Source organism: Orbicella faveolata, unplaced genomic scaffold, assembly GCF_042242905.1.
Source record: "Orbicella faveolata isolate gen_17 unplaced genomic scaffold, um_ofav_v1 contig_27, whole genome shotgun sequence".
NCBI lineage: Eukaryota > Metazoa > Cnidaria > Anthozoa > Scleractinia > Merulinidae > Orbicella > Orbicella faveolata.
This window is the reverse complement of record NW_028301555.1, coordinates 7,454,595-7,473,612: the sequence shown is the minus strand read 5'-3', so window position 1 is coordinate 7,473,612 and position 19,018 is coordinate 7,454,595. Positions and strand designations below refer to the sequence as shown.

Here is a 19,018-nt window from a genome sequence, read left to right as displayed (position 1 = left end):
GAAGAAATGTGAAATCAAATTGAATGTAAGATTGGGTACCACGGCAAAAGGGTTGGTATATTAAGGCCAATAAACCGTAGGTATGCGCTCGCGCGCGCGCGGCCCCGGGGTTCGCCGATCACACGATCTTCTCATGAAAACTTGCGGGATGGTTATACAAATCTACTAGTCCGTTTCTCTTTCTTTGTCGACTCCCTGTTTGGTTCAAATTTAAGGGTCTAGCTCTTTTGAGAAAGGTCTTACACAAGTGTAAACTGTGTTTGCGACAAAGACAAACGGTAGAGAAGCAGAAGTTTAGCGTTACTTGATCGAAGTTCACGGCTTGTAGGTTCTACCGTCCTAGCGCTCAATACAAAATTAAAAGGCATCGAATGCCTATCAAACCCGTTAAAGAACAGCCACTTCCAACTGAGGTAATATTTTTCTGCACAGTATCGCGTACTCATTTACGCTCCTGAAGGAAATCTTCTAGTCTGCGAGAGCATCTGGTATTTTCGGCTCTTGTTTCACATGTGTTTCACGTGTTTTTTTGTCTCAGCGCATGAAACAAGAACGGAAAAAACGGATCCTTTCGCAGGCTAGAAATCTTCCGTCCAAACAAATAAATTAGCTATGAGACTATGCACGCATTGCGTATCAATGTCCAATTCTTATGGTTCGAAATCGCGTAAAGGAGTTTGTAATTTGAAATAATTGTGTAATTTGTAACTGTAAAAAGGCTTAAATTGAAACTTTACTGAAGGACAAACAATCGGAAAGGCTCGAAAGAAGATTAAAACATGTAATTACATAAGTCGTGAGTCGCTCCCTGTCAACGCCGTCAGCAACGCCTACTCGTACCAGGTTCTATTTCGTTAAATTTTGACCGCCTTGAAACTGGACACTATTGTAACTGTGACCTTGCAATTTCTTCATTTCTTCGTAATATTTATGATTTTTGCATCCAAGATGAAGTTCTACTGTACAAATTGTATGCTCAAGTAAGTGATTTTCGCTGCTAGATTCGACTAAGACTTTGAAAGTAGAATGAGGCAACTTATAAATATATTGTGGTGTCTTTAGATTCAACTGGGATCAAGTAAGTAGCGCTCTTTGGAGACGTTATCCAAACCCATTTAGCAGGCACGTGCTTTCGGAGGATATCATAAGCAGGTAGATATTTCTCGTATTTTTCGCTTCATTGCTGTTATTTTTCCGCCAGTAAGGTTGCAGATCCGTTTGGAATGTTGATTTTGTATTTTGGCTGCGTCTTGGAGCCGTTTTGAGTAATGTCAGCTAAATCGTGACAAACAACACGGCATTTGCAAGATTGTACTGCAGGCAGTGAAGTGTACATGCATTGATGACGTTACAAATTTTAATTAGCTTCAAAACACGAGCATAATACTGTGAAAATTGTGATTTTCCCTGCTTTTACCATTTCACAATGCATTTCTTTTTAATGCTTCTGTGACTAATGATAACAGCCCGAAATATTTGTATGTGCAGGTAAGATTACAATAAACTTGTAAGCTTATATTTTCTACATACACACACAAGTTTAGGCCGTAATTTAATATTTTGTGTGATATTCACTTACAAGTTTGTGAAGGACGTCACTAAACGTTAACAGGTACTTTAAGTATATTTGACAATGGTTTCTCACCACAGCAAAATTACTTGAGCACTGGTGTCTAAAATGATTAAAAAATAAAAGTATAATTATTAAGTATAATTCTGTCCTTCCACAGTAGATCAATTTTGTATTCTTGGTATTGGACTGGAGCAATCGTTGCTTGCAAATTGGAGGCTTAGAATTCATACAGATTAATGCGGTCATGAATTTGTATTTGAAAAGACTTATGGCATTAGCTTCAGTTGCAAGGTACTTCCAGTCCAATGCCAAGAATACAAATAAAATGTTCTGTTACATGCTACATAACACATCATTTTAAATCTAAATACTACACATTTGTTTTGTTATTATTTTTATCATTAATATTTTACTCACATGAAGTGTGCACTGTTGATGTATAGTGTAACAGGAAATAATTTAAACTCATTACTGGTATGTCAATTTCTTTTTATATCAATGGTATCATTTCTTTTCAGGTCATTAGTTGGAAACAAACTTTTTACCAAAAAGCTTACAACAAAAACAAACAGTCTACCAAGATGGGCTGAAAGGGTAAGAGCTCTTTTTCTGGCATTTTGCCATTCTTGATAGAGAACAGTATATGTGTTCAACAACAGAACAGTGGGCAGAATTACATGACATTCGTCAAAAGTTGTTTCAAATGCATGATTGATCATCACGGTTATATACACAACTTAAGCAGTTGTGAAATTAAAGCCTGAAAAAAAAAAATCATTCGTTAACGGGATTCAAACCTGTGACCTCTGCGATACCAGTGCAGTGGTCTACCAACTGAGCTTTCAAGCCAACTGGGAGCTGGTCACTTTGTGAGTTTGTAATACATGTACATGTATACCCACAGATGGTGAAGAATATACCCACATATGGTGAAGATACGGTATAAGCCAGAATGATCAAGATTTCATATATTCACTTGTAAAAGTTGTTTTGTTGCCTTTTTCTTCACAGTTTGTCAGTTCCAAAGTAGCATGTATTGTGGAAGAATCTATAGTGGATCCTGAAGCCAAGACACTTACCACATACACAAGAAATATCACCTTTACACGACTCATGGTAGTGGAGGAAAAATGTGTTTATTCAGTTCATCCAACTAACAAGGAATGGTAAGGATAAGTTATAAAACCTTTGTTGAATAGTGGCTTTAAATTTTAGGGATGGTTGTGCTAATTATTCTTAGACCTGTGTCGTTGCTATGCACGGAATAATTATTAACGTCTGAGTCAGTTTGGAAACACACAATACCTTGAAGCAAGCATCAAGAACTAACTGGAGTCCAGGCAATTATAGAGCTGGAGGCCATAGTGTGCATAGCTGGTGGTTTTGGTTGAGTGTTTCAGTGGGCTTTTTGTTGCGCAGGACAAGCAGCAAAGCAGAAACTGCCAGCTAAACAGGCTATCAATGTTGGCCATGGCGATGACTTTGTATATACCAGATTAATGATCTTGGACACTTGCTGACCCTTGTTTTATTTGGTACAACTTCAAAAATACATTTAGAATCTGAATGTTGAAAGCTAAAGATATCATTTCTATTTTTCTATCTTGTTTTACTAAATGAGTTTGTAGTGCTTGCAAATACCTTTTTCCAAGCTAAAATTAAGCCTGTTCTTCACTGTCAGGGCACCACCCCATTAGAGTTTAAAAGTGTGTATAAAAAAACATATTGATAATTTAAGACATTTCTTCAGATCTTTAGTAACATTTTTTTTTTTTTTAACTTAAGGACAACATGCCACAGACAATCGTGGGTTTCATCTGGTGTGTTTGGTTTTGCAAGAGCAATAGAGAGATTTGGTATAGAAAGATACAAATCAAATGTGTCTAAGGTAGGATTATTACAGTAACTGTTGTTTTAAATGGTATTATTTTATTTTTGTAGTTAAAGTTTTCATTATTGCTAACTTGCCAATGCTGGGAGGAAGTTCTTCAGTTTGTGCTTCTGACCCTCGCAGAATTCTTTTCCAGTAGTCTGCCGTCTTTCTTCATACCCTGTTTTAGAGTTTCTGCATTTTTGAAAAACCTTTGTTGCAATAACTATTGAATTCATGTCTAATGCTATTGCTGTGGAATGGCTGACTTCTGGTCAAATGTAATGCTTATTGTTTTGCTTATTTAAGCAGCCATGAACATTTCATATGCCTCTCGTAGATATCAAATAAAATGTCAACATAAATGTAGCCTGAAATGTTACTTCTTTGGAAGAAGGAGCTTGATTCTAACAAAAATGTTTTCTTTTTTTTATCAATAGTCAATAAAAGGTTTAAGTTATGTTATGGAGAAGCTGTATATTCCGGAAAAGCCTCCTTGCACACTTCCTATTCCAGTGCCGCATATGAGCTGACATGTGATGTCATTCTGCTGTCATGATCTGCTGTCTTGTTTGGAAGGAAACAGAAATTCTGTGGAAAGCCATTATGCAAAAATTAATCGATCAGTTTGCGTTATGGATTATCTTGAAATTCTTCTGCCTTCTACCAAAGATTTATGGCTACATGAAATAACAAACTTGTTTTGTAACTAAGTTACATGTAACTGTGGTTGCCCTAAAAAGAAGGTGACCGCAACATACATGTACGTACGAGTAGTTTCAACCTGTCAGATAGGTTAAAGATGTGGGTTTGATCCTTGCACTATTTTATGCTTGTACCATCAAAAGAAGGAGATCTTATATGGTAAATTATTTTTTCCCTACAAAGTGCCCATCTTCTAAAATATATAATAATATTATACAGCTGAAAAAAACAAAATGTAGGCTCACTTAATATACTGTCAGTGGTACTTTCCGTGGATTACCACTAACATTTCTGTTTCCTATTGGGTTTTATGGAGAATTTCAGTTTTCCACAATTCTTTGTCAGTCAGCAGCATCAGGACTGGCAATTTGTTGCAATTTTTGTGCCTCAGACAAACTTGGGTTTTGAGTGGCCAGGCAATAATTATTGGACCACATTAAAATAAAGATCTCAAAATGGTTGATAAGTGGCACTGGCCAGAGATATTTAAAACAAAATGGTTGAAGTTTGCCTGATTTTAAGGCCAGTTCCTTCAATCAGTTTTGAACTAAATTATCATAGATCAAAGATTTCTTTAACTTCCAAGAGTGCAAAAGTTCAGATAAAGTTTTAAAAAACTAAAGAAACAAAAGCATGCAGTTACACGTAGAGGGGAATGGTTATGAAGTCTGGCAAACATCAAAGGAGAAAACAATGATGCCAAGATTTATGTTGGAAGGTCCACAACCATGCACAATCTTTTGTGTTGTGCTCATACACTATGCATGAGTTACGTAACCTAAACATTTCTATTGGTTGGTTCCTTGGTCAGTAGTAAGCAACTATTGTGTTTTGTGCATGGCCAAGACCAAAAAACTGAACAAAAGCATATACAACAAAGAACTTTGCAGAGTTTCATAACCATTCCCCTCTATTAATTCTGACATGAAAGTACAGCTCAAATAGGTTTCATTTAAATGTGCCCATTGCATAGTTTAAATCACTGACTTAAAAAGTTAGACTCACAGCATAATAGGCAGTACCACATCAAATATCGGAGTTGGCACCAACTGCAAAGAAACAGATGAATATAAAAGTGACTTATTTTGCATGTTTTTAACCCTCTTCACTACCTTGTTACAGTTATACCTTGTTGTAACATTCACATCTTTTCTACTTGAATAAAAAAATGAAGAGGGTTAACATTGACATGCAATAAACAAGATGAGTGAAAGGTGTTTGTAAATATTTCTTTACAAAGGTTTTCAAACTATTGTAATATAATTATTAATAACAGACGTTATTGTTGAAAACCTTCTTAAGAACACTGTAATGGATGTAACAGTGTAAAATTTTTGAAATAAAATTGACCAAGCTTGCTGACATGAACTAAGTCAAATAAAGGTGTTCTAGATGTATTTTAAGTTTTTTTTTTTTTTATTGGGTTCTCTTCTTTAGCTGAGAACAACAACAACAATCCTTTTAAAAGGAGAAGTTAAGTAGAGTAATAATAGGGTAAACATCCAGTGGAATCTCGACTTTTCAAACCTCCAAGGGAAATGGAAATTGGTTTGAAAAATTGGGTAATTCGAGAAATCGGGGGTAAAATTACTGTGTACCATTGAGGGGAAGGAATTGACTTTTGGTTCAAGTTATTGGAAGGTTTGAAAAATCGAGAGTTTCAGAAGCTGGGATTTCACTGTATTCACACTCTCTACTTGGGAAGTGAGGGCATGACCAGTACTAATGCCTGCAAAAAAACGACTGACAGCTCATTACTTGATTTCTGTCAAGACAATTGGCAGGAAAAAGATGGTTAATGTACTACCAAATGAAAATAATTTATACACCCCAAAATAATATTAAATTCCAGCAACCCTAGCTGGTTTTGTTTTGTGGTGGTGAACTTGAAAGAAAGATATTTGTCAGGATTTTTTCAACCACATGTCACTTGTACCTTTTTTCTGCTTTCTGCCCCCTTCCTTCCCTCCACCTAATGAATTCCCTTTCCTGTCCGTTCTTCTCACCTCCTGCATAGACTTCCCACCCCCTTACACCTTGCCCCCTTTATCTTCTCTCCTAAGTTACTGCTAATACGTTTGACTGATACAGATATCCATATAACTTAGAAATGCATATCCTGTGATCTAAGGATTCCTGTGACCAAACCTGGGCAAAGAGTCGAGCATTTCATGTAGTATCCCCCGCTTTGAAATTCCGGAAATTACGGTATATTTAGGTTCAGTCACTGCCAACGAAAACAATGGGAAGAATGACAAGGAGAATCAAAAACCGGAAGTCGGCATTTGTAAACCTTGCCGACTGTGATATATTACAGTGTTGTGATTGGCTGAATACTTGTTCCAGCGTGCTGAGTACGGGGCAAAACAAACCGGGTCGCGAGAAAGTGTCAAGTATTTGGCGAAGGAATGAATGCGTGTTGTAGTCAGGGAATGCAAGGCTCGGGAAATCACCTATAATACCCTCAGAGCAAATGTTATTGAACGGATGTTGACTACAGGAATTCGTAGCGTTTACAGTCTGGCTTGTTTTGAAATTCTATGCTCAGACCACACAGAAACGATGGCGGACATCCAAAACATGGCGGCGGGCAACTCTTTAACCTAACGGTGAATGGAATTTTCTTGAGCCAGAAGAAAATAACTTACGCAAAGTAGTCAGAAGTCTGTTGAGGTAAGATATGGGGTCCGCGGGCTCTGTTAACCCAGCGAAAGTTGTCGAAGTCGACGACGAATTTGGAGAAGATGTTGAGTCGGGAGTTACGAAGAGAATTCCCATCGAATACCCGCCTGGTCGGAAAAGTACTTCGTTACGAGCTACAAGCACCTCGTTTGGAAAGAAAAAAAGTAGAAGAAGTACAAGGAGTAAACCAATTATCAATAGCATAAGTCTTCGGTCTGTGTTCTCCATTGCGGATCAAGAGACCGAAGCAGATCAAGTTCGTAGAGAGTTCGAAGAATATCGTCAGAACAGATTAACAGAAATTGCCGAACTTGAGGTGCGCAAAGAGAAATTACACAGTGAAAATCAACGTCTTCGCGGGGAAATCAAGGCTCTACAAGTCACCTGTCTGAAGTTAAAGAACGAAAGGGCTATGGCTTTGGAAGGGAAAGAACAAGCATTGCAGAGGGCTGCTACTTTCGAGAAAGGTAATAAGACTTATTAAGCTTATAAATGTAAGTTTTGCGATAAGGAATATAGCACATTAACACATAGAGATACAAAAGCGAACCGTAAAGATTTCAGGTAAAAATCATGGTCAAAAGTTCAGATTGGTGGATTGGCACTAATCACTTCGGGTACTTAACTGCGGGAAATAATTTACCATTTAATAATAATTGAGTTTTCTCTCGTTGTTTCCTCGCGTATGGAATGGGGTACGATACTAGCTTACGGAGTTCTGACAATCGTAAGCTTAAGTTGATTTCATTGTTTACCGGTACGTCTTCTATTATTGTCTCTTAGTCAAAACAACTCTTGTAACACTGTTTGAAAAAGATAACTTTGATTAATACGCCTCTATATTCTGTGGTAATTTGATAACTGTTGTATTGCCAGGGGCTCTTACTCATATTGAAACAATATTTAAATATTTTTAATAAGTGGGACCTCGGGTGTAGTATTAATATTACCATTGCCATTGTTTTTCATTGTGTAAACTTAGTTAATAATGGATTGTTGTATTGAAGTTTGAATTTATCCGACTTGAGAACACAGGCTATTAATTTTTTTTCTCAAAAACATTATATGCAAGATGGAAATGGCTGCATTCTGATAAAGGTGACACAGCTAATTTCTATCTATAGACAGGGTCCTCCTTTACCGCCTGCCAAAACATGAGAAGGGTAATTTGGAGAGGTTTTAGAAATATAACCGCACATCCATTATCGGACCAAGTTATAAAAGGCTTAACGTCAACCTTCACTGACCTTCTTTGGCTCTTGTGGAATCGCATACTAATTTCAGTCTTTTACTTTCAGCTCAGAAAGTTCTCAATGGGTAATCCCCAAGCCATTTTGCGTCCATCTGTTTCTGCCTTACTGTCCTATTTGAAAAGGTCTTTCTCTTAAAGTCCCAGCCATTTCTACAACAACCCCTTTGCAGTGATCTTAAACTGACTTGTCCCTAACATCTGGAACGTTTGCAGATGACAAATTGAGTCACCTGAAACAGCAGCAATTACAAAGACTTGAATTGTCAAAACATCCTTCGAAAACTTATCTGTGACTCACTTTTCTTTCCAATAAATTACTTGCAAGCACATTGATATTTTTAAAACCCATTGTTATGATTATGACTCAATCCACTGTTCACTGTTGAGGTAGTTTGTCTGGGAAGTTTATGTACATAGCTTGACATCAGGGCTGAAATTTTTATACAGACTCGCCAAAACTGTTAAATTATTAAGTATTGAACAGATTCAGAACATGGCACATAAATTGACTGACAATTTTAAGCTCGTAGTTGAGGTTCATGCCATAAATTGGGAGTTAACAGATAGCAATGTAAACGTCGGGAATGCTGCACTTGTCTCTGTGTTGATAATTAATAGTTGGCTTGAGTCTACATGTATTTTCGTGTTGTTTGTGAAAGAAATTAAATTAGTGATGTAAATTTTAGTAGAAGTCGTTGCGTCTCAGATATTTGTTCTCGGAACTGTGATGACTGGTTGTTAATGTATCTGGTTTGTGTTAGAATTTGAGTGCAGTAAATTCCTTCATGGTATGCGGTGGCTTTGTAAGGTATGGGCAGTGCATTAGATTTGAGTTCTTGAAGTCAAGAAGTCAAGTATGCCAGCTGGGCGTTATGTTGTCTTAGGTTAATTTTATTAATATTAAGGGTGTTGGTCTGGGATGCCAACTCCATGCAAATCTGGTGTCTCATTTCTCTTTGCACATGTAAAGGTTTTAAGACTGACTGCTTGATACTAGTTACGTGGCAACGGTATACGCTTTAACAGTGTGTGGAATTTTTTTTGTGGTGCAAGAAAAGGGTGATTTCAGAAAATATTTATACCTATACAGCAGATGGCAATTTGGAATTCCTTCATACAGGACATTGGGACAGGGGGGAGTGTGTTCAGATCTGTGATTTCCAGTGGGGACAGACAAGAGTGTGAAAGCACAAACAAACTGAAGACACTGCTGACAACCACAGAAAGCAAGATCCAAGACAAGCAGTGATCGATCAGGCATGTGTTTGCATTCATTTATAGAAGAAAAGCGATAAAATATGGGTTGTACATTTAGATCCAGAGGCTGTGAAAGCATGGGGAGGCGTTAAAGCCCCGGAATTGAATGGTAATACAAATGTATGGCTTGTTTTATTACTGACAGCTGTAGTCATCCCTGCTGTGGTCAATGGCATTATATAATATATACAAAGTGTTAGAGTTAGGTTTGAGGTGATGGTTTCATTTAGGGTTGCAATTTGTTGTGGGAGGCTTGAAAGCCTAATGTCTAGGCTCTTCGACCTGAAGCTTAGTGTTATGGTTTGCCTTAAGGTTACGGTCAGCGTTATTGTACTGATCTGAGGATTTGCCAGTTAGTTACATGGACAAGCACAGGCTGTTTCTTTTGAAGGCTTAAAATGCAAACATCCTGAAGAAAAGATGACAGTCCATGTGACAGACTGTTTTTGTGTAAAATACGAATGCTGATATAAATTGCAACAGATCTCTCTTTTGGCATATCCATTCTGTCCTGCACAAGATTCAAGGCAAAAAAAAACATCCATGCAGATGCAGCATTGTGTACATCTATTTGCTTTAATGAGAATAACAACCAATTAAATTTGAAGCAATCCTGATGGCCAGAAAGGTAATTTAGTAGTTGTTGTATAGGTGTCTGGATTGAGAGACCTGCTAATTAGTTGTGTATACTGATGGTAGACACTGTGTTCTGTTCCTGTGGAATGACACGTGACTCTCACAGTGCTGTTCTCCATCCAATAGTATAACTGTGAACTGCCAGGAGCCTTCTTTCATAATAAAAGTTTCTGACAAAATGGTGAGGGAATAGTGTATCCTTTAATAATGATTGTCCAGATTTACAGACAGTTGGTGTCAGGGTCATCATAAGTCACATTAGTCAAGGTGGTTATATTAAAGGGGTTCTTCGACAAGAAAAGAAAACAAGAAGATCTGTTAGATCTTGTAACCGCGCTTTTAAAATTTAACTGTTTTCTTAGCACTACAGTTGCAATGCAGTGTACATTCCAAAGCAATCCTTGATGATTCATTGATTACTGTAGACACCACATCACTTGATCAACACAAACTGTATTATTGTACCATCAGTCGTAGCCATTGTGAAATCTCCAATGATGAAATAGTCTTAATCTGGAACTTTCTTCAGGATATGTATGGGGATGAAGATAGGAACGCTATTAACAACAGCTTTCTTTCTTAAAAGTCAAGATTAAATTTAATTATTTTTTCCCTTGAGCAAAGGGCTAGCAGAGAAGTCACATGAGTCACATAATTCAAGAACTCCGTTATCCACGGCTATCTCTAGTACAGTGGTTATTTCCCTACCTATGACGTAATCCTTGCATGTTCTGACATGTTCTTTGCCTGGCTTGCAAATATTTAATTTTCCTTCCGATCTATGAACTCGCTGCGATGAAACAGCCAAAGAATTTACTTCATTTGCATAAAACCACAGGAAATACTTGCAAAATTGCAAATAAATTAATGACCGTCGCTTCTGCCAAAATAAACTTGCGAAGTAAACACGATCTTATTTGTCACGTAGCGAAAGTGAAAGCTGCAACATCAGGGCATTCCATGGCTGACGTAATGCCTTTTTTTGGTGTATTTATTATTCCCTTTTGAATCCAACGCTTCAATAAAACCAAAAGAAAAGATATTTTACCCACAACGAAGAAAACAATATCCATAAAATTGTCGGTGTATTAATGTTTTAACAGCTTTTGGCAAATAAACATCACACGTTGAGTGACTCAGAATTTGGCCGAGAGGGAGTTTGGGTCTGGTCACCGACAAAAAAAAAAATAAACCACAGGTAAACCGTGAACTGCGCTAGGACCATGGCCACGCGGTTAAAAAGTACTGATATGCGCTGTAGGTACATGTATTCAGGAATAACTGACTTTGTCTTGGTGTGGCTTAGTAATGTATGAGGTTGATAAATATTTTTGTTAATAACTATTTCGTAGGTTTGTAGCTAAGAAAACAGTCTCCCGGTTAAGATTTTCTTTGAGTCAGTCACCGTTTTTTGTGAGACCTGGAGCAAAATTTTTTCCCCAATCTTTCACAACGCCTTGAATGCGGGGCTGCCAAACTTTGTGTTTACAAGATGGAGGACGCAGTACCAGAAAGAGAACACACTGAACAGTGCTCAAAACAATATTTTATTTCAAGTATTTTACTCATTGTAGTGGCACCGATACTCAAGGTAGTCAGGAATTTATTCCAAACTTTTCATTTAGATAGTTCAATATGGTCCAGATATCAAATGATTGTACGTGAGTAACATAAAAACCAAATGTTCGTTGTCCTTTACCGAGTGATCGCCTGCCAAAATCCAGCTGGCGATCACCTCTTTCTCAGCTGACAAATTTCGCTGGCAGCCAGCACTTAGCAATAAGCCTGATTTTGTATTCTTGATTGGAGAAAACACTTATTGCAAGGAAAAGATAATCCACTACTTATAGTTTTCTTACATGTAACTTCTAACAAACATCTTGCTTGGAATCCTTATATCCGAAAAAAAATACATATCAGAAAGAGAAATCCATTCTATGTATATCCTTCACAGCACATGAGGAAGTCAGGAAAACTAGAAACCCCTTAAAATTACTCAAAAGGGAAATTTTGGAACAGAAACAAGAAAAGTTAGTCCAAGTGGTAGTGGATCAAATAGAATATGAAGGAAGTGAGAGAGAGTTTAAAAATTTCAGAGTTTACTATGCAAAGGTTGGGTGGCCAAATTAAAGCTGACCCAGCCCCAAGGCTCCATTAGGGGTGGGGTCTGAGTCTCCCACATCCCGTTCAATTTTGGCCTAGGTAACATCCTGTTTCTCATTATCTCCAGTTGCAAATTAAACTAACAATTATTCTGCTTATTATCCTATTTTTTCTGATCTTAATATATGATATACCATTAATTTTTCCCTCAAATATCCTGTGTTCAGTTTATTTTTTACGTAAATATCCCAAATAATCAATTACCTAGGTAATCATGATGACATTTGTTTATATAAGTTAGTCTACTCTAAGTGCCATTGTGCCAATACTGTTACATGTTGTTCTTGTTAACTTTTATTTTTATTTTATGTTTGAGAAATTTCTTCTCTTTTGGTTTTCATTATTATTGGGGTTCTAGGGAATGGGTTACCAATTTTTTAGGGGGATGGTCAGGTGGTGGGTTCACCCAGTGGGGGACCTAGTGTTCTTTTTTGTGCCCACCTGCTTCATGGCAAATCTGTAAAATAAAAAATAAATGATTAGAAACAGATCCCAAAACCCCTAATAGGACCTCAGCACCAAGCCATTAAGAAACTCTTTAAAGTTTTAAGTGACCTGAAAATGATCCCAACCACACTTAAAGATCCACATCTTGTGACCTGAAATGTTTGCTGCAATTAATGCTCATTTTGACCTGTCGTTCACATTTTGAGAAATTACAAGGACATTTCTACATGTACATACTTCATTTAATTAAAGGGGTGTGTTATATAGTCTTTATATATGGCACTTTATGCAGGATTGGTTGGTTAATGTAAAAATGTTTTTAGTTTTTTGACTCATCTCTGTACAGAAAGGTTGGATGGGCATGGAAATGTGTTGTTTTTACAGTAACAGGTTGCATGTTTTTACTTTGTGATAATAACATTCCACACATGTAAACGTCAATATTTTTGACACTGTTCCAAGTTAGATCGATAGAACAAAGAGATTAAAAATAACCCAATGTAATCCTCTGGATCTGGAAGTATGCACTAATTGGAAATATGTCTTGACATGTCTTCACTGTCAGGAATACAAACATCACGTGAAAATCAGTCATCCTTTAACAACAGGGAAATTCCATTACCAAAACTCAGTGGCTCGCTTCAAATACTATGATAACAAAAGTTTGAGGTGCAATTTTTTGGTCTGAATGTGGCAAGTGTTTATGAGCGTACATGCATAGCTTAAAGGTCAAATTCTGAAATGTAAATCATTTCACTTCCTCATTTTCTCTGCCTGTTAACAACTCCATTATTAAAACCTTTGATTTAGAGAAGTTTGAATTGCTTTTCTACCTGTTGTCAATCTCTCTGAACCAACCTTATAATTGGAGAGGGAAGTTACTTAAATAATTCAGAATTTTGATCATCTGTGCTCATTCTTGACGTTTAAGTGACTATTTGCCTGTCATGCTGAATTAGCCAGAGCATTTTATTAGCTTTTCTCCTTACCACATTTGTATGCAAGAGATTGGTGACTTAAAACAGCATCATCGTAAAGTGACATCATTAAGTACATGTAGCAACATCTCACTCCATCCATTTCCAACATGTGTTCCCTCAAGGAAACAGCCTAAATTAAAATGATAGATGTAATATGTGAGTCTGTAGAAATGGCAGCTGAAGTGCAATGTTCCCTTTAAGGCAGATCAGAGTTTTTGTAATTCTAACAGTAAAAGACAAAGCTAGCTGAGCTGAAGGCGGATAACAAAGTGAGGATTATATTCTCCAAGATAAGGCAGTTTCTGCAAACAATAATTATTGTAAAAATGGATAAGCAACCAGGATAAGACATAATTAAAGTTTTTGAAAAGCATTCTCTGGTTGAAATGCTTTGAAATTATGAGCTTTCGAATGCCAGTCTGCAATCTTTGACAAATATTATTTTACAACTATTATTTGTCAAAGACTGCAAACTGGCAATTGAAAGCTTGTCATTCTAGCGTATTTCAACCAGAGAATATTTTAAAAAAGAATTTAATTATCACTTTTTTGAAACAAACTTTCTCTGGTTACTGTTAGTGTCTAAAATAGTTCTTTGGGACAAAGTGACTTGTCACTAACACAGAGTCTATATTAAGGGCAGGTCAGTTATGATCCCAGAGAGAAAGTATTGAAAAATACAGTTACTGTATTCACTTTAGCAACTGTATAATTATTTTAATTTTATACCTCCAGATAGCTTTATAATGTATGCACACCTAGAATTTCCCCTTGCTTGTCTGTATTGAAGATATTCAGCCGTATATAATAAATGGCATGAAACAACATGCGTTAATTTGTTTCTTAGAACGTGACAAGGTGCGGCGGCAGTTCAAGATTTTCAGAGAGTCTAAGGAGCGCGAGATACAAGATGTGTTACAGGCCAAACGTGAGGTTGAGTTACAGTTCCAACATTACTTGTCGGTTGTGTCTCATGATGAAAACAGATCTGAAGTGGTGGGTAATGGTAACATGCATGTAGACTGGTGGGCTCCATCTCTGGAGAGTGATGCATATGCAAGTGTTGACAGTTTGACGCAGGTGACATCATTTCGAGGACCGGAGTTCTTTCACAGTCCATTGGAGAGAGAAGGCCCTTTCACAAACATCAGTAGAGGTACCATGTATCAGTTGATATGTTTGATCACCTATTGATCCTGTGCATGTTCAAAAGAACAATAGTTAGTCTGTTAGTAGCTTTTGTCTCTGTCAAATATTGATTCGCTGCTGTGCTTACAATTTTCAGCTTTTTCCAAAATTCATGTTAATGCTATTGCTACTGAACACTAACATCACTCTGGTACCACTAACAGGGCTATCATTAAGTTTGAGTCATCTGTAGCCTTGCTCTTCACACCTGTAACAGCCTTGTTTCCTTTTGAGTGAATTGTATCATCTAGAGGCAAGTTTACCCTTAACATATAGGGCCAATCACACATACTTGGCTGCAGCAGGCAGCTTGGGTTATAGCCCCCCCTATTGACAACCCTGACTAGAAATTTGATAAAGAAACAAACAGATTTTTTTTTTATAATTTCACCAATTTCACTCAATTCATATAATTGAAGTCAGTCTCAATATATTTCAAAGATATGGCATTTCAATGACAGCATTTAACTCAAGTTTAGTTAAAGCACTGGGTTCACTCATTTGTTAAATTTAGACGACTGGAATGCGGTGGTACCATCAGTTCTTCAGCTTGTGTCATCGAGCCTTCAGGCTCCAGTTCAACAACAAACCATCCGAGTGTATGTGTCGGCACCCAGTAGCATGCAGAGGGAAGTTGACCTTCTGAAGCAGGTAATTAAGGTCCACTTAAGGAATAGCAACTTGTTCATTATCAAGCCCAGATGGTTTCTTAATCGTTGCTCCTTCAAAGTTGCCTCAAGTCTTTGTTTTCCAGAGTAATTTCAGCCAGTGATAAGCTGTCTTGTAGCCAGTGAACTTATATTAACTTGTAGCCATGTCTTAGTGGCTGCATCCCCCTCACAATGTTTTCCAAGAATCCTCACACTGATGTTTCAGAACTCCAAGCCAAAACTTGCATTATGAAAAATACAACTGCCCTGTCAGCTGTGAAATTATTCTTTACAAAAAAGCATCTTTATGCCTAACCTTTGACTCTGAAGTATACCAAAAAGATATGATTACACTGTGGGTATATGTAATAACTAAAGAAGCATATCAAACAGATGCAATTCCCTCCTATCTTGTTTACTTTCTCATTTACTGCAGTTCGCAATCAAGTTTTGTCAGAAAATGGCTGTTCTAAGTTTTCCTTAATTACTTGTTTTGTAGTTGTATGTACCTAAGCTTGAGTGGCTTTGTGAAAATCAAGGCAAGTTCTTGGCCATTGTTCATTTGGAAGATCCAGAGGAGGAACTAACTGAAGAGGTATTACACCCGCTTTCAGTGTTACACGCGTAGGCGACATCTTTTGACATGCTGTGTAAACGCTGAAAGACCGTTCAACTGTGAAACTGGGAATTTTTCTGGTTATTAGCGGAACAAATGAGAAATAAATGATAATTACTGACCTAAAATGAATGAAAGAGATCGTGGACTTGCATGTTTCCCGATTTACAGAATAATTCAAACGATTTTAGTGTAGTCGATTGGCTCTCAATGGTGACTTCGGTAGAATTGGGCTGCTACCGCTCTGTTAATATGCGAAAGTTGTAAACATTTAAAACAGTCTATGTATCTCTTATAGAATGTTTTCTTGATACTCCTAGCCTTAGTTTGATGTGAAAAATATCTATCATTCATGACTAAAAGTCGAGTTCGACTGTAAAGAAGTCATTTGTGCTTACATAAAGTAAACTAAAACTTGCCCAGGCTGGGCAAAATTTGAGAGCTAGTTGTCTGAAGGGCAAGGTGGAAGTTTTTTTTCAAGCCCCGCAGGGTTGATTGATAATTATTATCAAAAGTTAATCAGTGTTTTAGTCATTTATGCAGGAAACATAGTGAGGTACAAGATTGGCATTGCTTCCAACTAACAGGATTTGCGACATTCAAAGTACATTCATTTTAATGATGCTCTTTGTCTCAGGAGTTGGCTGTGAAACTTCAAACACGAAGTAAGCAAATAAGGGACAGCAAAGTCTTTGTTGCATTCTTGGGTGGAAAATCAAACAGGTACGACAATCTTATTTTGAAGTTACTTACATTGAAATCCATATTTTCCATTGCTTTTAATAAGAGCTAGGCACTTGATGGAGCTTTGGCAGTTGTTCTGTCATGAATTGCTGGTTAGGATCGCAGCTTTCAAAATTTTGCCTTTTAGTGGAAATATGGGATATACAATAGTTGTATGTGGGATGTGTCAAAATGTCGCCAAAGTCTAGCTGTAGAGGAAGTTGTTATGGGCGTCTAACTTTCTATAAGTGAATAAAGGAACATTACAAAGTTAACTGTACAGTCATGTGAAAGAAATAATAAATTAATGGTATTTGGTGAGGAGAAATACATTTTACATGTAGCATAGCATAATTCAATTACAAGAGGTAAGTGGAAAGGGAAAAATCTAGTTTGATACTGGAGGTATTGAAGAAAACAGCTGCTAGATCTAAAATAGCAGGAAGTAAAGGTTTATGGTTTACAATCAGATATTGAGCTAGATGTTCAAATAGTAGATATTTTATGTCATCCAACAGATAAGTCCCACTGTCTAGCCAATAGGAGGTGACAAAAGAAACCATGCCATGCCATAATAAGCAGATGTTTTTTTAATTTTACATATTAATCTTCAGATTTACTTATGAAGAATATCACCAAGCACATTTGAGCAGCCCTGGAAGATGTCATGCCATCTTCTGTTTTAAAGATGCGGACTGGGATAGGTGAGTTTGAAATTAGCTGATAAGGTAAAAAAAGGAATAGTTTTTGTGTAATGCAAATCCTGTGCAAGTGGCCTACGCAAGAATGGCCAGCAGCAAAAAAAATTGAATGCCTGGGAGACATTAGGTTTTGCAGCCCCCAGGTGCTTGAGGTACAGTGTACATACTTGCTGGACAAATGGTGCTTGCCCAGGATGAGGATGCATAAAATACAGTAGTTTTTAACCCTGACATCTCTTAAGTACCCAAACAACAAACACAAACTTATTATTCAGTATGGTCTTGCTATTGAATTTAAATTAACTCTGATCTTAAACTAAAAAAAGACCAGTCGTTCTCAACTGATAACTAAACCAATATTTTTTTGACTCAGTTCACTGGGTACTACATGCATAAAATACTAAAAATATTGGGAGGAAAGTCCACTTATCAGAACAGTGAGGTGGGGGGCCTTGTGGCAAAGAAAAAAATAACTTTTACATGGTGGGCTGGAGAGGGTATAGACTGTTGGACAAATGTTGCTGAGTTTGAGTAACACCACATTAGGAACCCATAGCCTCACATTGATAACAGAAATCTTTTGTCAAGAAGCATAACCGTGAGACTAAGGGTTTCTTATGTATTATTTAATAACTTTGGCGCCATTTACACAATCAGTCTACTATATTGACTAAGGAACTTCTGCTCATGTTTCCAGACAAAGGATTATCAGGGAGAAGACATTGAGTTGATTCATTGGTTACACCAGTTTTCCGCATTTGTGAGAGAAGCTTCATTAGGGACATAAGTAATACATGTTTTTATGCTTTTGTAATCACCAGCAATCCATCTCTGAAGGATGAAAGTATTTCTCATGCTGAACAATTGAAGACAGAAATCAGAAAAACAAATGGCATGAAGGTAATTGGGGTTGCCACCAGTCAGGAAATGGTTAGGGGTTAAAAAAATCTTCAAGTCATATATCAAACACAAGAGACAGTGTTTCATCAGGATGTCCAAACACGGAGAAGAGAGTTCAAAATACGATGCGCAGCAAACTATTTTTGACAAAATTCGAGGTGTTTGGATAGCTAATGACACACGTCTCTAGTGTTTGATATATCTTCTCAATCAAAACAAAAACTAGGGAATAAACAGAAGTAAATTCGTCAAAATCTATGCTAATTAAGACCGGGTCTCCAAACCTCCTTCACAGTTGTGATTTTCTTTGTTTTAACATGATGAACTATAAATGAGTTTGAAAAGTTCAAGGAAAAGTCAGGGAATTTTATTTTGAGTCTGCAAAACTTGAAATGAGTTTTCATGGCTGAAATTTAATACCATTGAAGGCTAGAAGAAACATTTGGGTCGCTGTGATCTCAACAATGCTTTTCCTTAATGAAGAGGGAAAATTTATCGAGAACTTATCAGTCTGAATGAACGAGCCCCTGTTATGTCTGGCATTTTGTATTTATAATTATGGTCAGAGAATTTATCTTTATCTGAGAAAAGTCAGGGAATTTTGATAAGTGATGTCTACATGTAGCAACTATTTATAGAGTTTGTGGTACACTGTGCTGGCAAAGTAATTGAGTT

At 37.0% G+C, this 19,018-nt stretch overlaps 2 protein-coding genes across 3 annotated transcripts in view; both read left to right on the top strand.

Annotated features, from left to right (window-relative positions):
- Nucleotides 1-891: 891 nt before the first annotated feature.
- Nucleotides 892-5,545, top strand: LOC110054807 (PRELI domain-containing protein 1, mitochondrial-like). Its single transcript, XM_020761167.2, has 6 exons — nucleotides 892-980; nucleotides 1,063-1,152; nucleotides 2,092-2,167; nucleotides 2,585-2,739; nucleotides 3,359-3,461; nucleotides 3,884-5,545. The coding sequence occupies exons 1-6, from the start codon at nucleotides 931-933 to the stop codon at nucleotides 3,974-3,976; spliced, it is 567 nt and encodes a 188-aa protein (XP_020616826.2). The 5' UTR covers nucleotides 892-930; the 3' UTR covers nucleotides 3,977-5,545.
- A 949-nt stretch (nucleotides 5,546-6,494) lies between these two features.
- The window catches only part of LOC110054651 (nephrocystin-3-like), a 31,051-nt gene continuing 18,527 nt past the window's right edge, over nucleotides 6,495-19,018 (top strand). Inside the window, exons 1-7 of one of the 2 annotated variants that reach the window (XM_089296655.1) lie at nucleotides 6,495-7,297; nucleotides 14,413-14,721; nucleotides 15,268-15,404; nucleotides 15,903-15,998; nucleotides 16,657-16,742; nucleotides 17,357-17,446; nucleotides 18,265-18,343. In XM_089296655.1, coding sequence (XP_089152781.1) covers nucleotides 6,829-7,297; nucleotides 14,413-14,721; nucleotides 15,268-15,404; nucleotides 15,903-15,998; nucleotides 16,657-16,742; nucleotides 17,357-17,446; nucleotides 18,265-18,343 — 1,266 coding nt within the window. In that variant the 5' untranslated portion in view covers nucleotides 6,495-6,828. Of the gene's footprint in view, nucleotides 7,298-8,986; nucleotides 9,340-14,412; nucleotides 14,722-15,267; nucleotides 15,405-15,902; nucleotides 15,999-16,656; nucleotides 16,743-17,356; nucleotides 17,447-18,264; nucleotides 18,344-19,018 lie in introns of those variants that run through there. The other variant, XM_089296656.1, reaches the window with a different exon arrangement.